The sequence below is a fragment of the Bombina bombina genome, chromosome 4 (genome assembly GCF_027579735.1).
Source record: "Bombina bombina isolate aBomBom1 chromosome 4, aBomBom1.pri, whole genome shotgun sequence".
Classification (NCBI taxonomy): Eukaryota; Metazoa; Chordata; class Amphibia; order Anura; family Bombinatoridae; genus Bombina; species Bombina bombina.
In genome coordinates this window covers 840564796-840582359 of record NC_069502.1, presented here as the reverse complement: position 1 = coordinate 840582359, position 17564 = coordinate 840564796, and the positions used below count along the sequence as shown (strand labels likewise).

At 38.9% G+C, this 17564-nt stretch overlaps 1 protein-coding gene across 2 annotated transcripts in view; it reads left to right on the top strand.

Moving 5' to 3' along the window:
• LOC128657224 (gastrula zinc finger protein XlCGF57.1-like) overlaps positions 1-17564 on the top strand; it is a 129755-nt gene that overhangs the window by 69991 nt on the left and 42200 nt on the right. The window contains exons 5-6 of one of the 2 annotated variants that reach the window (XM_053711488.1): positions 11230-11319; positions 12013-12120. In XM_053711488.1, the coding sequence (XP_053567463.1) occupies positions 11230-11319; positions 12013-12120 (198 nt within the window). The remainder of the gene's footprint in view (positions 1-11229; positions 11320-12012; positions 12121-17564) is intronic. The other variant, XM_053711489.1, reaches the window with a different exon arrangement.

Here is a 17564-nt window from a genome sequence, read left to right as displayed (position 1 = left end):
TTTTCGTTCCTTTCGTCACAACAAGGAACAAAAGCCTGATCCTTCATCCTCCGGAGTGGTATCAGTTTGGAAACCATCTCCAGTCTGGAATAAATCCAAGCCTTTTAGAAAATCAAAGCCAACTCCTAAGTCCACATGAAGGTGCGGCCCTCATTCCAGCTCAGCTGGTAGGGGGCAGATTACGTTTTTTCAAAGAAATTTGGATCAATTCCGTTCACAATCTTTGGATTCAGAATATTGTTTCAGAAGGGTACAGAATTGGCTTCAAGATAAGGCCTCCTGCAAAGAGATTTTTTCTTTCCCATGTCCCAGTAAATCCAGCGAAGGCTCAAGCATTTCTGAAATGTGTTTCAGATCTAGAGTTGGCTGGAGTAATTATGCCAGTTCCAGTTCTGGAACAGGGGCTGGGGTTTTATTCAAATCTCTTCATTGTACCAAAGAAGGAGAATTCCTTCAGACCAGTTCTGGATCTAAAAATATTTAATCGTTATGTAAGGATACCAACATTTAAAATGGTAACTGCAAGGACTATCCTGCCTTTTGTTCAGCAAGGGCATTATATGTCTACAATAGATTTACAGGATGCATATCTGCATATTCCGATTCATCCAGATCACTATCAGTTTCTGAGATTCTCGTTCCTAGACAAGCATTACCAGTTTGTGGCTCTGCCGTTTGGCCTAGCAACAGCTCCAAGAATTTTTACAAAGGTTCTCGGTGCCCTTCTGTCTGTAATCAGAGAACAGGGTATTGTGGTATTTCCTTATTTGGACGATATCTTGGTACTTGCTCAGTCTTCACATTTAGCAGAATCTCATACAAATCGACTTGTGTTGTTTCTTCAAGATCATGGTTGGAGGATCAATTTACTAAAAAGTTCATTGATTCCTCAGACAAGGGTAACCTTTTTGGGTTTCCAGATAGATTCAGTGTCCATGACTCTATCTTTGACAGACAAGAGACGTCTAAAATTGATATCAGCTTGTCGAAACCTTCAGTCACAATCATTCCCTTCGGTAGCCTTATGCATGGAAATTCTAGGTCTTATGACTGCTGCATCGGACGCGATCCCCTTTGCTCGTTTTCACATGCGACCTCTTCAGCTCTGTATGCTGAACCAGTGGTGCAGGGATTACACAAAGATATCTCAATTAATATCTTTAAAACCGATTGTACGACACTCTCTGACGTGGTGGACAGATCACCATCGTTTAGTTCAGGGGGCTTCTTTTGTTCTTCCGACCTGGACTGTAATCTCAACAGATGCAAGTCTTACAGGTTGGGGAGCTGTGTGGGGGTCTCTGACGGCACAAGGGGTTTGGGAATCTCAGGAGGTGAGATTACCGATCAATATTTTGGAACTCCGTGCAATTTTCAGAGCTCTTCAGTCTTGGCCTCTTCTATAGAGAGAATCGTTCATTTGTTTTCAGACAGACAATGTCACAACTGTGGCATACATCAATCATCAAGGAGGGACTCACAGCCCTCTGGCTATGAAAGAAGTATCTCGAATTCTGGTTTGGGCGGAATCCAGCTCCTGTCTAGTTTCTGCGGTTCATATCCCAGGTATAGATAATTGGGAAGCGGATTATCTCAGTCGCCAAACGTTGCATCCGGGCGAATGGTCTCTTCACCCAGAGGTATTTCTTCAGATTGTCCAAATGTGGGGACTTCCAGAAATAGATCTGATGGCCTCTCATCTAAACAAGAAACTTCCCAGGTATCTGTCCAGATCCAGGGATCCTCAAGCGGAAGCAGTGGATGCATTGTCAATTCCTTGGAAGTATCATCCTGCTTATATCTTTCCGCCTCTAGTTCTTCTTCCAAGAGTGATCTCCAAGATTCTGAAGGAATGCTCGTTTGTTCTGCTGATAGCTCCAGCATGGCCTCACAGGTTTTGGTATGCGGATCTTGTCCGGATGGCCTCTTGCCAACCGTGGACTCTTCCGTTAAGACCAGACCTTCTGTCGCAAGGTCCTTTTTTCCATCAGGATCTCAAATCCTTAAATTTAAAGGTATGGAGATTGAACGCTTGATTCTTAGTCAAAGAGGTTTCTCTGACTCTGTGATTAATACTATGTTACAGTATCTAGGGAGATATATTATAGAGTCTGGAAGACTTATATTTCTTGGTGTCTTTCTCATCATTTTTCATGGCATTCTTTTAGAATTCCGAGAATTTTACAGTTTCTTCAGGATGGTTTGGAGAAAGGTTTGTCTGCAAGTTCCTTGAAAGGACAAATCTCTGCTCTTTCTGTTCTTTTTCACACACAGATTGCTAATCTTCCTGATATTCATTGTTTTGTACAAGCTTTGGTTCGTATAAAACCTGTCATTAAGTCAATTTCTCCTCCTTGGAGTTTGAATTTGGTTCTGGGGGCTCTTCAAGCTCCTCCGTTTGAACCTATGCATTCGTTGGACATTAAATTACTTTCTTGGAAAGTTTTGTTCCTTTTGGCCATCTCTTCTGCCAGAAGAGTTTCTGAATTATCTGCTCTTTCTTGTGAGTCTCCTTTTCTGATTTTTCATCAGGATAAGGCGGTGTTGCGAACTTCTTTTGAATTTTTACCTAAGGTTGTGAATTCCAACAACATTAGTAGAGAAATTGTGGTTCCTTCATTATGTCCTAATCCTAAGAATTCTAAGGAGAAATCATTGCATTCTTTGGATGTAGTTAGAGCTTTGAAATATTATGTTGAAGCTACTAAGAATTTCCGAAAGACTTCTATTCTATTTGTTATCTTTTCCGGTTCTAGGAAAGGTCAGAAGGCCTCTGCCATTTCTTTGGCATCTTGGTTGAAATCTTTAATTCATCATGCTTATGTCGAGTCGGGTAAAACTCCGCCTCAAAGGATTACAGCTCATTCTACTAGGTCAGTTTCTACTTCCTGGGCGTTTAGGAATGAAGCTTCGGTTGATCAGATTTGCAAAGCAGCAACTTGGTCTTCTTTGCATACTTTTACTAAATTCTACCATTTTGATGTGTTTTCTTCTTCTGAAGCTGTTTTTGGTAGAAAAGTACTTCAGACAGCTGTTTCAGTTTGAATCTTCTGCTTATATTTTCAGTTTTTTTCATTATAAAATTTAAACTTTATTTTGGGTGTGGATTATTTTTCAGCGGAATTGGCTGTCTTTATTTTATCCCTCCCTCTCTAGTGACTCTTGCGTGGAAAGATCCACATCTTGGGTAGTCATTATCCCATACGTCACTAGCTCATGGACTCTTGCTAATTACATGAAAGAAAACATAATTTATGTAAGAACTTACCTGATAAATTCATTTCTTTCATATTAGCAAGTCCATGAGACCCACCCTTTTTTGTGGTGGTTATGATTTTTTTGTATAAAGCACAATTATTCCAATTCCTTATTTTTTATGCTTTCGCACTTTTTTCTTATCACCCCACTTCTTGGCTATTCGTGAAACTGATTTGTGGGTGTGGTGAGGGGTGTATTTGTAGGCATTTTGAGGTTTGGGAAACTTTGCCCCTCCTGGTAGGAATGTATATCCCATACGTCACTAGCTTATGGACTCTTGCTAATATGAAAGAAATGAATTTATCAGGTAAGTTCTTACATAAATTATGTTTTTTTGGGGGGGGGGGGCTTTATTATTTTATTAGTGGGCTTAGATTAGGTGTAATTAGTTTAAACTTTTTGTAATTCTTTTTTTTTTTTTTTGTACTATAGTTTAGTTTATTTAATTGAATTTAATTTTAGGTAATTGTAGTTAATTTATTTAATTAATTTAATGATAGTGTAGTGTTAGGTGTATTTGTAACTTAGGTTAGGATTTATTTTACAGGTAATTTTGTAAGTATTTTAGCTAGGTAGCTATTAAATAGTTATTAACTATTTAATAACTATTCTAACTAGTTAAAATAAATACAAAGTTGCCTGTAAAATAAAAATAAATCCTAAAATAGCTACAATATAATTATTAATTATATTGTAGCTATCTTAGGGTTTATTCTACAGGTAAGTATTTATTTTTAAATAGGAATAATTTAGTTAATAATAGTAAGTTTTATTTAGATTTATTAAAGTTAGGGGGGTGTTAGTGTTAGACTTAGGTTTAGGGGTTAATAAGTTTAATATAGGTGGCGGCGGTATAGGGGGGCAGGATAGGGGTTAATAAGTTTTTAATATAGGTGGTGGCGGGGTCCGGGAGCAGCGGTTTAGGGGTTAAACATTTAATTTAGTTGCGGCGGGGTCCGGGAGCGGCGGTTTAGGGGTTAATGAGTTTAATGTAGGTGGCGGCGGTGTAGTGGGGGGCAGGATAGGGGTTAATAAATGTAATGTAGGTGGCAGTGGGCTCCGGGTGCGGCAGTTTAGGGGTTAAACAGTTTAGTTGCGGCGAGGTCCGGGATCTGCAGGATAGGGGTTAATAACTTTAATATAGGTGGCGGCGGTATAGGGGGCGGCAGATTAGGGGTTAATATGTATAATGTAGGTGGCGGCGGGGTCCGGGAGCGGCGGTTTAGGGGTTAATACATTTATTAGAGTTGCGGCGGGGTCCAGGAGCGGCGGTTTAGGGGGTAATAACTTTATTTAGTTGCGGCGGGGTCCGGGATCCGCAGGATAGGGGTTCATAACTTTAATATAGGTGGCAGCGGTATGGGGGCGGCAGATTAGGGGTTAATGTGTATAATATAGGTGGCGGCGGGGTCCGGGAGCGGCGGTTTAGGGGTTAATACATTTATTAGAGTTGTGGCGGGGTCCAGGAGCGGCGGTTTAGGGGGTAATAACTTTATTTAGTTGCGGCGGGGTCCAGGATCCGCAGGATAGGGGTTAATAACTTTAATATAGGGGGCGGCAAATTAGGGGTTAATATGTATAATGTAGGTGGCGTCGGGGTCCAGGAGCGGCGGTTTAGGGGGTAATAACTTTATTTAGTTGCGGCGGGGTCCGGGATCCGCAGGATAGGGGTTAATAACTTTAATATAGGTGGCGGCGGTATAGGGGGCAGCAGATTAGGGGTTAATATGTATAATGTAGGTGGCGTCGGTGTCTGGTAGCGGCGGTTTAGGGGTTAATACATTTATTAGAGTTGCGGCGGGGTCCAGGAGCGGCGGTTTAGGGGGTAATAACTTTATTTAGGTGCGGGGGGCTCCGGGAGCGGCAGTTTAGGGGGTAAAACAGTGTAGTTTAGTGTGGGTGCTTAGTAACAGGCTAGCAAGAAAGCTGCAAAGAAGCTGATGAGCAGCGAGATCGATGACTGTCAGTTAACAGTCCGCTGCTCATCGCGCCGTACTTGGTGCGCGGCTTCTTGACAGCTTTCTTGATAACTTTGGCGAACGTATTCAGGTCCGCGGCAGAGATGGTAGGCGAGCGTATTGGGCCGGCGAATGCAGGAAAGTAGACGGCTTCATACATAGAGGCCATTGAATCGTAATCAAACTATAGAAACCATTGTCTAATAGAGTTCAGCAGTACATCGATTAAATTGTTTTTGTTTTACAAATCAGCAATTGACTTTATAATTAGAAACATTTCCAAATATTTAAAATAAATAATATTTTCTAATGCCGAAATAAATAAATTGCCTTATTTGATGCAACAGGATGTGGAAAGCAGCTGATCCGTTAAAAACATTTTTTTTTTTTACACATTCCTTACAATCGGCGATGCTCCGATCTTAAAGATACAATGTTTCACATACACTAAATGAAATATTGCGCGTGTTATCAGACTATGAGCCTGCAATCTAACGTAGTGTATGCGCTTAGAAAACAAGGGGCTTGTTAGGTTATTTTATAGTCGCCGACTGGCCTGGATTTTGATTGCACGTTCAAAAAACGTGACTTTCAAAATCAATGGCGGCGATTATACGGGCGGAGGAACAGAGGGTAAATTAAAGGATTTTAAAAGTAATTATTTGCAAAAAACAAGCGTTTTAAAAGATTTCATGAATGAAAGTCCATTTAAATTTTTAATTACTATACGACCGTGTGTTTGACACTGTCATTGTTTACTATCACTTTAAAACAACGTTCCAATTTACTTCTATCATCATCTAATTTTCTGTGTTCTCTTATCTTTAGTAAGCTCAGGGGCAGCAATGCACTACTAGCTAGCTCATGTTTGGTGCCTTCACAGATATGCCTCTTGTCACTGGCTCACTTGATCTGTACAGCTAGCTCCCAGTAGTGCATTGCTGCTCCTTCAACAAAACATAACAGCATTTGCTTCATTAACTTGGTACCAGAAGTAAATTTGAAAGTTGTATAAAATTTCACTCTATCTGAATCATGAAAGATTTTAAGCACTAATTTTTCCAGTGCTATTTTGTAATGCGCTTTGCTTGCTAATGTAATATGAGAGAGAGTAGCACATCCTGCTCTATTCATTCTAAGTATAGGGTGCACTAACTAAATTTCAGCCTCGTTAAATAGACATGAAACCCCAGTTTTTCTCTTTCATGATTCAGAGAGAGAGAATACAATAATAAATAACTTTCCAATTTATTTCCATTAGCTATTATTCTTCATGTTCTTGATATCAAAGGATACAAAGAGAACAAAACATTAGATAAACAACTTTCTAATTTACTTTTATTAACATGACATGCTCTCTGAATCTATCCGACAATGTCATGTCTCTGATAATAATTGTGTGCAGCGTCACACTAAGGTTAAAGGTTGAGCTTCATCTCATGAATGCAGGGCACAGGTGAGTGTGTGTAATTTTCCTGAGGGACGCAGGGTCCAAGTGAGTATACGTGTTTGTCTGTAAGGGGAACGCGCTAAAAGTTAGTTTTGTGGCTAAGCAAATCATGGCATATAAAAGTGAATGTGTATCACCTATCCAAGGGCCACATGGCACATGTAGCTGTGTATGTGTGACGTGTCTGAGGAAAGTGGGTCACGGGTAAGTGTACGTGTGTGACATGTCTGAGGGATACAGGGTACAGGTGCTTGTATGTGAGTAACAAAATATTCCTTGATTATTAAATCAAAGAGGCAGGGTAGACAATCACCTAAATCCCTCCTACGGAAGTATATACCTTTAGGAGGGCAGTGCCAAGTGCCTATATGTAAATGTCAAGAAAGAGAAGAAGCACTATTGTGGCACACTAGAATACTATATGGGAGTGATGCTTAATACCATAAAAGGAGGAGGAAAACTCGGCTAACTGGATTAATTATTAAAACTTAGCTTTTACTCAAATTATATACTAAAAGGGTTGAATACACAAACATTTAAAAACAAAATAAAAAACATATAGGGATGAATGCTCCCAAGTTTATTGATTCATCAAATATATGGGAGGAAATTAGGTAGTGCTAATGAGGAACAATAAAGTAGTGTAAATCAGCCTAACAGGCTGATATCTATTGCCACTAATTACCAGGGTTAAGCTACCAGAATCCAACTCTAAGGAGTTTATATAAAGGAGTAAAGATTGAAGGTGCAGCCGGTGCCTTTGATAAAGCAGTTGTAAAACGCGCGTCAGGCAATCGCACTGCTCCCTGTTTGTGTTTTCTAATTCTATATAGTCCCTAACCGCTGTCATTTGCATGCGATCCTGGTATTCTTTTGAAAATTTTGTTTGTTGATATTTCAGTTTTATTTTAGCTCTGACAGGAGTGAATATTAGAGTAATCCTTAGTTACGTTAAAACAAAAGGTTAATGATTCCAGCCACTTTGGCTGTGTATTTGAAAGGCTTATATAATCACTACTTACATGTACATTATAACACATAGCTTTAGGTTTATGAGTTGGACTTTGGAATAGTTACTCCTACGGTAATAATAAGGTAAAAGGATTCAGCCTCTTTGGCCGATGGATATATTATAACCACCTAACGTTGGATTTAGCCTAAAAGCTGGATTTGTGTACAGCTGATCCTTGGTATTAAAAGGTAGTAGGATTCAGTCATTTTGACTGTTTTTATCTATAGCTCCACGGTTAAGCTCCTCCTTGTTACTGGTGAACTGATAACTTAATAGCATACTACCCCACGGCTAACTTTTTGCTGTGGACAATTATAGCCTTAGATACATACCGGTAATTACTGACCTCAACACTCATTCCAGTACTACTTTAACTCCTTAGGGTTGAATTCTGGTAGCTTAAAGGGACAGTCAACACCAGAATTTTTTGTTGTTTAAAAATGAAGATAATCCCTTTTTCTTTTACAAAGATATGACAAGTCCACGGATTTCATCCTTACTTGTGGGATATTAACCTCCTGCTAACAGGAAGTGGCAAAGAGCACCACAGCAGAGCTGTATATATAAACCCTCCCCTTCCCCTCCACCCCCAGTCATTCTCTTTGCCTGTGTTATACTAGGAAGACATGGTAAAGTGAGGTGTTAGTTTTAGTTTCTTCAATCAAGAAGTTTTTTATTTTAAATGGTACCTGTGCGTACTATTTTCCTCAGGGGGATATGGAAGAAGATTTCTGCCCTGAGGTTTGATGATCTTAGCATTTGTAACTAAGATCCACGCTGGTTCCCACAAGACTTCTGAAGGTAACCATGAGACATCTTAAGTGTGGAGACCGGTTTCATGCTACAAGCAGCATTAAGGTATGTGCAGCCTTTTTTTCTGAGGAGACTTGGCGTATCAGAACTGGCTGGCATTATTTCCCTGTATGGGAATGGGGTAAGCAGTAAAACCTATTTTAATAAGAGGGGTGTTACTGGAGTCCCTATTTTATATTTATCATTAGTTGATATTTGGGCATTATGTGACATGGGAGACAATATAAAAAACGATGTTTTATGTTTTTTTATTTTTGGCACTTAAAACTTTTTGGTTTTATGCTTGAGGGTTATATTGTGTGTGTATTTTTACCTTCATATTCCAATCCACAAAGATCATCATCGGATTCTAAGGTTTGCCTTCTTGAACAAACATTATCAGTTCGTGGCTCTTCCTTTCGGGTTGGCCACAGCACCCAGAATCTTCACAAAGGTTCTAGGGTCTCTTTTGGCAGTTCTCAGACCGCAAGGGATAGCGGTGGCGCCTTATCTGGACGATATTCTGATTCAGGTGTCAACATATCATCTGACAAAATCTCACACGGACACAGTGTTGTCTTTTCTGAGAACTCATGGCTGGAAGGTGAACATAGAGAAGAGTTCACTTGTTCCACAGACAAGGGTTCCTTTCTTGGGAACTCAGATAGACTCGGTAGCCATGAAAGTATTTCTGACGGAGGTAAGAAAATCAAAGATTTTGAATGCTTGCCGAGCACTTCTGTCCATTCCTCGGCCATCAGTGGCTCAGTGTATGGAGGTAATCAGATTAATGGTAGCGGCAATGGACATTGTTCCGTTTGCTCGCTTTCATCTCAGACCACTGCAACTGTGCATGCTCGGTCAGTGGAATGGGGATTATGCGGATTTATCTCCAAAGATAATTCTGGATCAAGAGACCAGAAACTCTCTTCTTTGGTGGTTGTCGCCAGATCATCTGTCCCAGGGGACTTGTTTCCGCAGACCCTAGTGGGTGATAGTGACAACAGATGCCAGCCTTCTGGGCTGGGGTGCAGTTTAGAACTCCCTGAAGGCTCAGGGTGTTTGGACTCAGGTGGAGTCTCTACTTCCAATCAATATTCTGGAACTGAGAGCAATATTCAATGCGCTTCAGGCGTGGCCTCAGTTGGCTTCGGCCAAATTCATCAGATTCCAGTCGGACAACATAACGACTGTGGCATATGTCAATCATCAGGGGGGAACAAGGAGTTCCTTAGCGATGATAGAAGTATCCAAGATAATCAGTTGGGCAGAGGCCCACTCATCTGTCAGCGATCTACATCCCAGGGTAACTTCACGTGCATGAGCTCAATGTTATCTATATGAAACACATGAACTAATGCCCTCTAGTGGTCAAAATGCATTCAGATTAGAGGCAGTCTTCAAGGTCTAAGAAATTAGCATATGAACCTCCTAGAATTAGCTTTCAACTAAGAATACCAAGAGAACAAAGCAAAATTGGTGATAAAAGCAAATTGGAAAGTTGTTTAAAATTACATTCCCTATTTAAATCATGACTGGATGATTGGACTTGATTGTCCCTTTAACCCTGGTAATTAGTGGCAATAGATATCAGCCTGTTTGGCTGATTTACACTACTTTATTAACGCTACCTAATTTCCTCCCATATATTTGATGATTCTATAAACCAGGTTTGGAATTAATAGTACCCGGTTATACACACAGGGAGCATTCATCCCTATATGTTTTTTATTTTGTTTTCAAATGTTTGTGCATTCAACCCTTTTAATATATAATTTGAGTAAAAGTTAAGTTTTAATAATTAATCCAGATAGCCCCATTTTCCTCCTCCTATTATGATATTAAGCATTACCCCCATATAGTATTCTAGTGTGCCACAATAGTGCTTTAGAGCTGCAACAAGTAATCGTTATAATCGATTATGAAAATAGTTGTCAACGAATCTCATAATCAATTAGTTGATTTGCAATTAGTTGGTCTGTGCACAGCACCAGCTGCATTACTCCAATGAGTACATTTTTTAAAGCGGACTTATGCATCTCAAGCACCTCAACACCATCTGAGCGCCTCTTCTCTCTTGCAGGCTATATATATATATATATATATATATATATATATATATATATATATATATATATATATATGCAATATAGCTTGTAAAAAGAGAGCCAGCCTCTGCCAGGAGTATGTGTCATGTTGACATTTTTACATTTCAATGCAAAGTTTCTGAAAGAGTGAAAAACAGAATATCATAAACAGTTATATTATACCACTTTCTAGTTCTACTTCTTTTCAAACAGGTTGTGGTTTGGTTTTGCTTAATTATAAACCTGTGCTCTGCTGCTTAAAAGTTGGACAAACACTTGTGTTAATATAAAGTTTTAGTCTAAAGTTTATATGTGTAACACTGAGTATGTGGATTTTATTTATATTATTGATTCTTTTTTTTTATCTGATTAATCGAAAAAAATATCGTCCGATTAATCGATTATGAAAATAATCGTTAGTTGCAACCCTAAGTGCTTCTTCTCTTATTCTCTTTCTTGACGATTGTATGTGAGTGATGTGTCTGAGGGATGCAGGGTACAAGTGAGTGTAGCTGTGTGATGTGTCTGAGGGATGCAGGGTACAGGCGAATGTAGCTGTGTGATGTGTCTAAGGGATGCAGGGTGTATTTCAGTGATGAGTGTATATGTGTCTAATATTACAAGTTCCTTGTTCAGTGCTAAAATGTAACCATATTTATATGATCTGTGCAGGGGATGTTAAGACTGAAGTCACACTTAATGTTGAACAGACCAATAAACTGGAAGCTCTGAAGCAAGAAATCAGTGACAATATCAGTACAGGTGAGTGTATATGTGTGGTGTGTCTGAAGGGTGCAGGGCACAGGTGAGTATACATGTATGATGTGCCTTAAGGATGCAGGGTACAGGTGAGTGTATGTGTGCGTTATGTGTCTGAGAGACGCAAGTCACAGGTTAGTTAAAGTGTGTAATATGTCTGAGAGATGCAGGGCACAGGTGAGTGTACATGTGTGAGGTGTCTGATGGGTGCATGGACCTTTTGAGTGTATGTTTGGGATGTGTCTGAGGGACGCAGGTCACAGGTGAGTTTACCTGTGTGACGTGTCTGAGGGATTCAGTTTAAAGAGGTAAAGATGAGTGTACGTTCGTGATGTGTCTGAGTGTTGCATGGACTAAATGAGTATATGTACGTGTGTGGTGTGTCTGAGGGATGCAGGGTACAAGTGAGTGTACTTGTGTAATGTGTCTGAGGGATGCAGGGCACAGTTAGTGTATGTTTGTGATGTGTATGAGGGGTGCAGCGTCCAAGTGAGTGTACTTGTATGATGTGTCTGAGGGGTGCATAATTCCAAGTGAGTGTATATGTGTGACGTGTCTGAGGAACTCATGTCACAAGTAAGTGATGTAGTGGAGGGATTTAGGGTACAGGTGACTGTATGTGTGTGTCTAATATTACAACTTCAGCGCTAAGTGCTAAAAAGGAAAAATGTGACCATATTTACATTATATATGCAGGTTGTGTTAAGACTGAAGTCACACTTAATGTTGAACAAACAAATGATCTGTATGTAAAGAGTAATCTGGAAGCTGTGAAGCAGGAAATCAGTGACACTATCAGTACAGGTGAGTGCACGTGTGTGATGTGTCTGAGGGATACAGATCATCTGCCCCACTATACACAGGGAGGTTTTTATTAGGGGAGAGAGAGACATTTTAGAGCCATCATCTCTTTCCAGTAAAACACACAGATGAAAATGCTCCTGTTAATTGTAGGTGATTCTCATATAATATATGTAGGACTGAAATCCAAATCTAAATTATTAAAGAAAAAAAAAAGTCTGAACTTTATTACATTTCTTACTATATCTGACATGTTCTGTCATATCTCTTTTAAATTCTCCCTCACTAGCAACACTTGCTAACATAATTAGAAATACATAGATAGGTCATTGAAATACATGAAATTATTGGAAATTGAAATATCTCCAGTTTAATACGTTCCTATTTGATCAACTTTTTAGCTGTACTTTATTGGAAGGAGAAAAATGATTACCATAATAATATAAATTTAATAGTTTTATTTATCTAAGGAAAAACAACCATTACCATAATAATAATAATAATCTAAATATATTTATTTAACTAAAACAATAGCATTATATGTCATTTTTACTGCTTGTCTCTCCCTCCTCACACTTAGGTCCTTGTGCAGATCTGTTTCACGCCAAACAATTGAGAGGTCCCAACGCTGCTTTTTAACGCCCGCTGGTATTACGAGTCTTGCAGGTATAGGTGTATCGCTCACTTCTTTTGGCCAGACTCGAAAATACCGCAAATCCACTTACGTCAATTGCGTATCCTATTTTTTTCAATGGGATTTGCCTAATGCCGGTATTACGAGTCTTCCATAAAGTGAGCGATACTCCCTCTCCTGTCAAGCCTGGTACCGCATTTTAAAGTCAGTAGTTAAGAGTTTTATGGGCTAACGCCGTAGTATAAAACTCTTAACTAAAGTGCTAAAAAGTACACTAACACCAATAAACTACCTATTAACCCCTAAACCGAGGCCCTCCCACATCGCAAACACTAAAATAACATTTTTAAACCCTAATCTGCCGAACCGGACATCGCCGCCACTATAATAAATATATTAACCCCTAAACCGCCGCACTCCCGACTTGCAAACACTAGTTAAATTTTATTAACCCCTAATCTGCCGTCCCAACGTTGCCGCCACTATATTAAATGTATTAACCCCTAAATCTCAGTCTAACCCTAACACCCCCCCTAACTTAAATATAATTACAATAAATCTAAATAAAATTACTACAATTAAATAAATTATTCTTATTTAAAACTAAATACTTACCTATAAAATAAACCCTTATCTAGCTACAGTATAACTAATAGTTACATTGTAGCTATCTCAGGGTTTATTTTTATTTTACAGGCAACTTTGTATTTATTTTAACTAGGTAGAATAGTTATTAAATAGTTATTAACTATTTAATAGCTACCTAGTTAAAATAAAGACATTTACCTGTAAAATAAAACCTAACCTAAGTTACAATTACACCTAACACTACACTATAATTTAAATTAATTCCCTAAATTAACTGCAATTAAATACAATTATCTAAAGTGCGAAAAAAACAAACACTAAATTACAGAAAATAATAAAATAATTACAAGTTTTTTAAACTAATTACACCTAATCTAATCCCCCTAATAAAATAAAAAAGCCCCCCAAAATAATAAAAAGCCCTACCCTATACTAAATTACAAATAGCCCTTAAAAGGGACTTTTGCGGGGCATTGCCCCAAAGTAATCGGCTCTTTTACCTGAAAAAAAAGTACAATAACCCCCCAACATTAAAACCCACCACCCACACACCCACCCCTACTTAATAAAACCTAACACTAACCCCTTGAAGATCGCTTTATCTTGAGAAGTCTTCACCCAACCGGGTCGAAGTCCTCAACGAAGCTGGGTGAAGTGGTCCTCCAGACGGGCAGAAGTCTTCATCCAAGCCGGGAAGAAGAGGTCCTCCAGACGGGCAGAAGTCTTTATCCAGACGGCATCTTCTATCTTCATCCATCCGGCGCGGAGCGGGTCCATCTTCAAGACATCCGACGCGGAGCATCCTCCTCTTTCGGCTTCGACTGTAGAATGGAGGTTCCTTTAAATGACGTCATCCAAGATGGCGTCCCTTCAATTCCGATTGGCTGATAGAATTCTATCAGCCATTCGGAATTAAAGTTGGAAAAATCCTATTGGCTGATGCCATAAGCCAATAGGATTGAAGTTCAATCCTATTGGCTGATCCAATCATCCAATAGGATTGAGCTCGCATTGTAACAGCCAATAGAATGCGAGCTAAACCCTATTGGCTGATTGCATCAGCCAATAGGATTTTTCTTAGCATTCTATCAGCCAATCGGAATTGAAGGGACGCATCTTGGATGACGTCATTTAAAGGAACCTTCATTCTACAGTGGACGTTGAAAGAAGAGAATGCTCCGCGTCGGATTTCTTGAAGATGGACCCGCTCTGCGCCGGATGGATGAAGATAGAAGATGCCGTCTGGATGAAGACTTCTGCCCGTCTGGAGGACCTCTTCTTCCCAGCTTGGATGAAGACTTCTGCCCGTCTGGAGGACCACTTCGCCAGGCTTCGTTGAGGACTTCGGCCCAGTTGGGTGAAGACTTCTCAAGGTAAGGTGATCTTTAAGGGGTTAGTGTTAAGTTTTATTAAGGGGGTATTGGGTGGGTTTTAGAATAGGGTTGGTTGTGTGGGTGGTGGGTTTTAATGTTGGGGGGGTATTGTACTTTTTTTTCAGGTAAAAGAGCTGATTACTTTGGGGCAATGCCCCGCAATAGACCCTTGTAAGGACTATTTGTAATTTAGTATAGGGTAGGGCTTTTTATTATTTTGGGGGGCTTTTTTATTTTATTAGGGGGTTAGATTAGGTGTAATTAGTTTAAAAACTTGTAATTATTTTATTATTTTCTGTAATTTAGTGGGGGTTTTTTTGTACTTTAGATAATTTTATTTAATTGTAGTTAATTTAGGGAATTAATTTAATTATAGTGTAGTGTTAGGTGTTAGTGTAACTTAGATTAGGTTTTATTTTACAGGTAAATTTGTCTTTATTTTAACTAGGTAGCTTTCAAATAGTTAATAACTATTTAATAACTATTGTACCTAGTTAAAAAAAAAAAAGTTGCCTGTAAAATAAAAATAAACCCTAAAATAGATACAATGTAACTATTAGTTATATTGTAGCTATCTTAGGGTTTATTTTATAGGTAAGTATTTAGTTTTAAATAGGAATTAGTTAATTGTAGTAATTTTATTTAGATTTATTTAAATTATATTTAAGTTGGGGGGGTTAGAGTTAAACTTTAGGGTTAATAACTTTAATATGGTGGCGGCGACGTTGGGGGCGGCAGTTTGGGGGTTAATAAATGTTGGTAGGTGGTGGCGACATTGTGGGCAGCAGATTAGGGGTTAATAAATATAGTGTAGCTGTCGGCGATGTTGGGGGCAGCAGATTAGGGGTTCATAAGTATAATGGAGGTGGCGGCGGTGTCCGGAGCGGCAGATTAGGGGTTAATAATATAATGTAGGTGGCGGTGATGTCGGGGGCGGCAGATTAGGGGTTAATAAGTGTAAGATTAGGGGTGTTTAGACTCGGGGTTCATGTTAGGGTGTTAGGTGTAGACATAAATTTTATTTCCCCATAGGAATTAATGGGGCTGTGTTAGGAGTTGAACGCTGCTTTTTTGCAGGTGTTAGTTTTTTTTTTCAGCCGGCTCCCCCCCATTGATTCCTATGAGGAAATCGTGCACGAGCACGTTTAGCCAGCTCACCGTTAACGTAAGCAGCGCTGGTATTACAGTGAGATGTGGAGCAAAATTTTGCTCTCCGCTCACTTTTCTGCGGCTAACGCCGGGTTTGTAAAAACCCGTAATACCAGCGCTCTCTGTAAGTGAGCGGTGAGCATAAACTGCTTGTTAGTACCGCACACCATTACCGACAAAACTCGTAATCTAGCCGTAAAAAAATTCCTATTTAAAACTAAATACTTACCTGTAAAATAAACCCTAAGAGCTACAATATAACTAATAGTTACATTGTAGCTAGCTTAGGGTTTATTTTTATTTTACATACAAGTTTGTGTTTATTTTAACTAGATAGAATAGTTACTAAATAGTTATTAACTATTTGCTAACTACCTAGCTAAAATAAATACAAATTTATCTGTAAAATAAAACCTAACCTAAGTTACTCTAAAACCTAACCTTACTCTACAATTAAATCAATTAACTAAATTAAATACAATTACCTAAATTACAACAAAAAAAACAATAAATTGCACAAAATAAAAAAGGAAATTTTCAAATATTTAAACTAATTACACCTAATCTAATAGCTCTATCAAAATAAAAAAAGCCCCCCCCCCAAAATAAAAAAGAACCCTAGCCTAAACTAAACTACCAATAGCCCTTAAAAGGGCCTTTCTTTCATGTAATTGGCAAGAGTCCATGAGCTAGTGTCATATGGGATATACAATCCTACCAGGAGGGGCAAAGTTTCCCAAACCTCAAAATGCCTATAAATACACCCCTCACCACACCCACAATTCAGTTTTACAAACTTTGCCTCCTATGGAGGTGGTGAAGTAAGTTTGTGCTAAGATTTCTACGTTGATATGCGCTTCTCAGCATTGTTGATGCCCGATTCCTCTCAGAGTACAGCGAATGTCAGAGGGACGTGAAGGGAGTATCACTTATTTGAATACAGTGATTCGATGGTTCTCTGTTATCGGTCGTAGAGATTCATCTCCTACCTCCCTTTTCAGATCGACGATATACTCTCAATTTATCATTACCTCTACTAATAACTGTTTTAGTACTGGTTTGGCTATCTGCTATATGTGGATGGGTGTCTTTTTGGTAAGTATGTTTTCATTACTTAAGACACTCTCAGCTATGGTTTGGCACTTTATGCATTTATATAAAGTTCTAAATATATGTATTGTACTTATATTTGCCATGAGTCAGGTTCATGTATTTCCTTCTGCAGACTGTCAGTTTCATATTTGGGAATGTAAACATTTTTAAGAAATGTATTTCTTACCTGGGATTTAGTCTTTTTTCAATTGACTACTTCTTGTAATTGCAGGTATTAAGCCCGCGGGTGCGTCAAATGCTAAACTTTATTGCGTTATTTTTGGCGTGGACGCAACTTAGTCATTTCCGGCATCATACGTGATGCCGAGACCTTTCACATGGAGGTGTCATTAGTGACGCAAGTGTGTCATTTCCGGTAAGTTTTGGCGCCAAAAAAGACTTTACGTTACGTTGTGCGTCATACTTGCGCCAAAATTTTTTCATTATTTCAATACCCCTTGTTTGTTTGCCTCTTGCTTTTTGCTTTCAGTGGCCTGTGCTATTGCATTTTTTCCCATTCCTGAAACTGTCATATAAGGAAATAGATAATTTTGCTTTATATGTTATTTTTTCTCTTACATTGTGCAAGATGTCCCAATCTGATCCTGCCT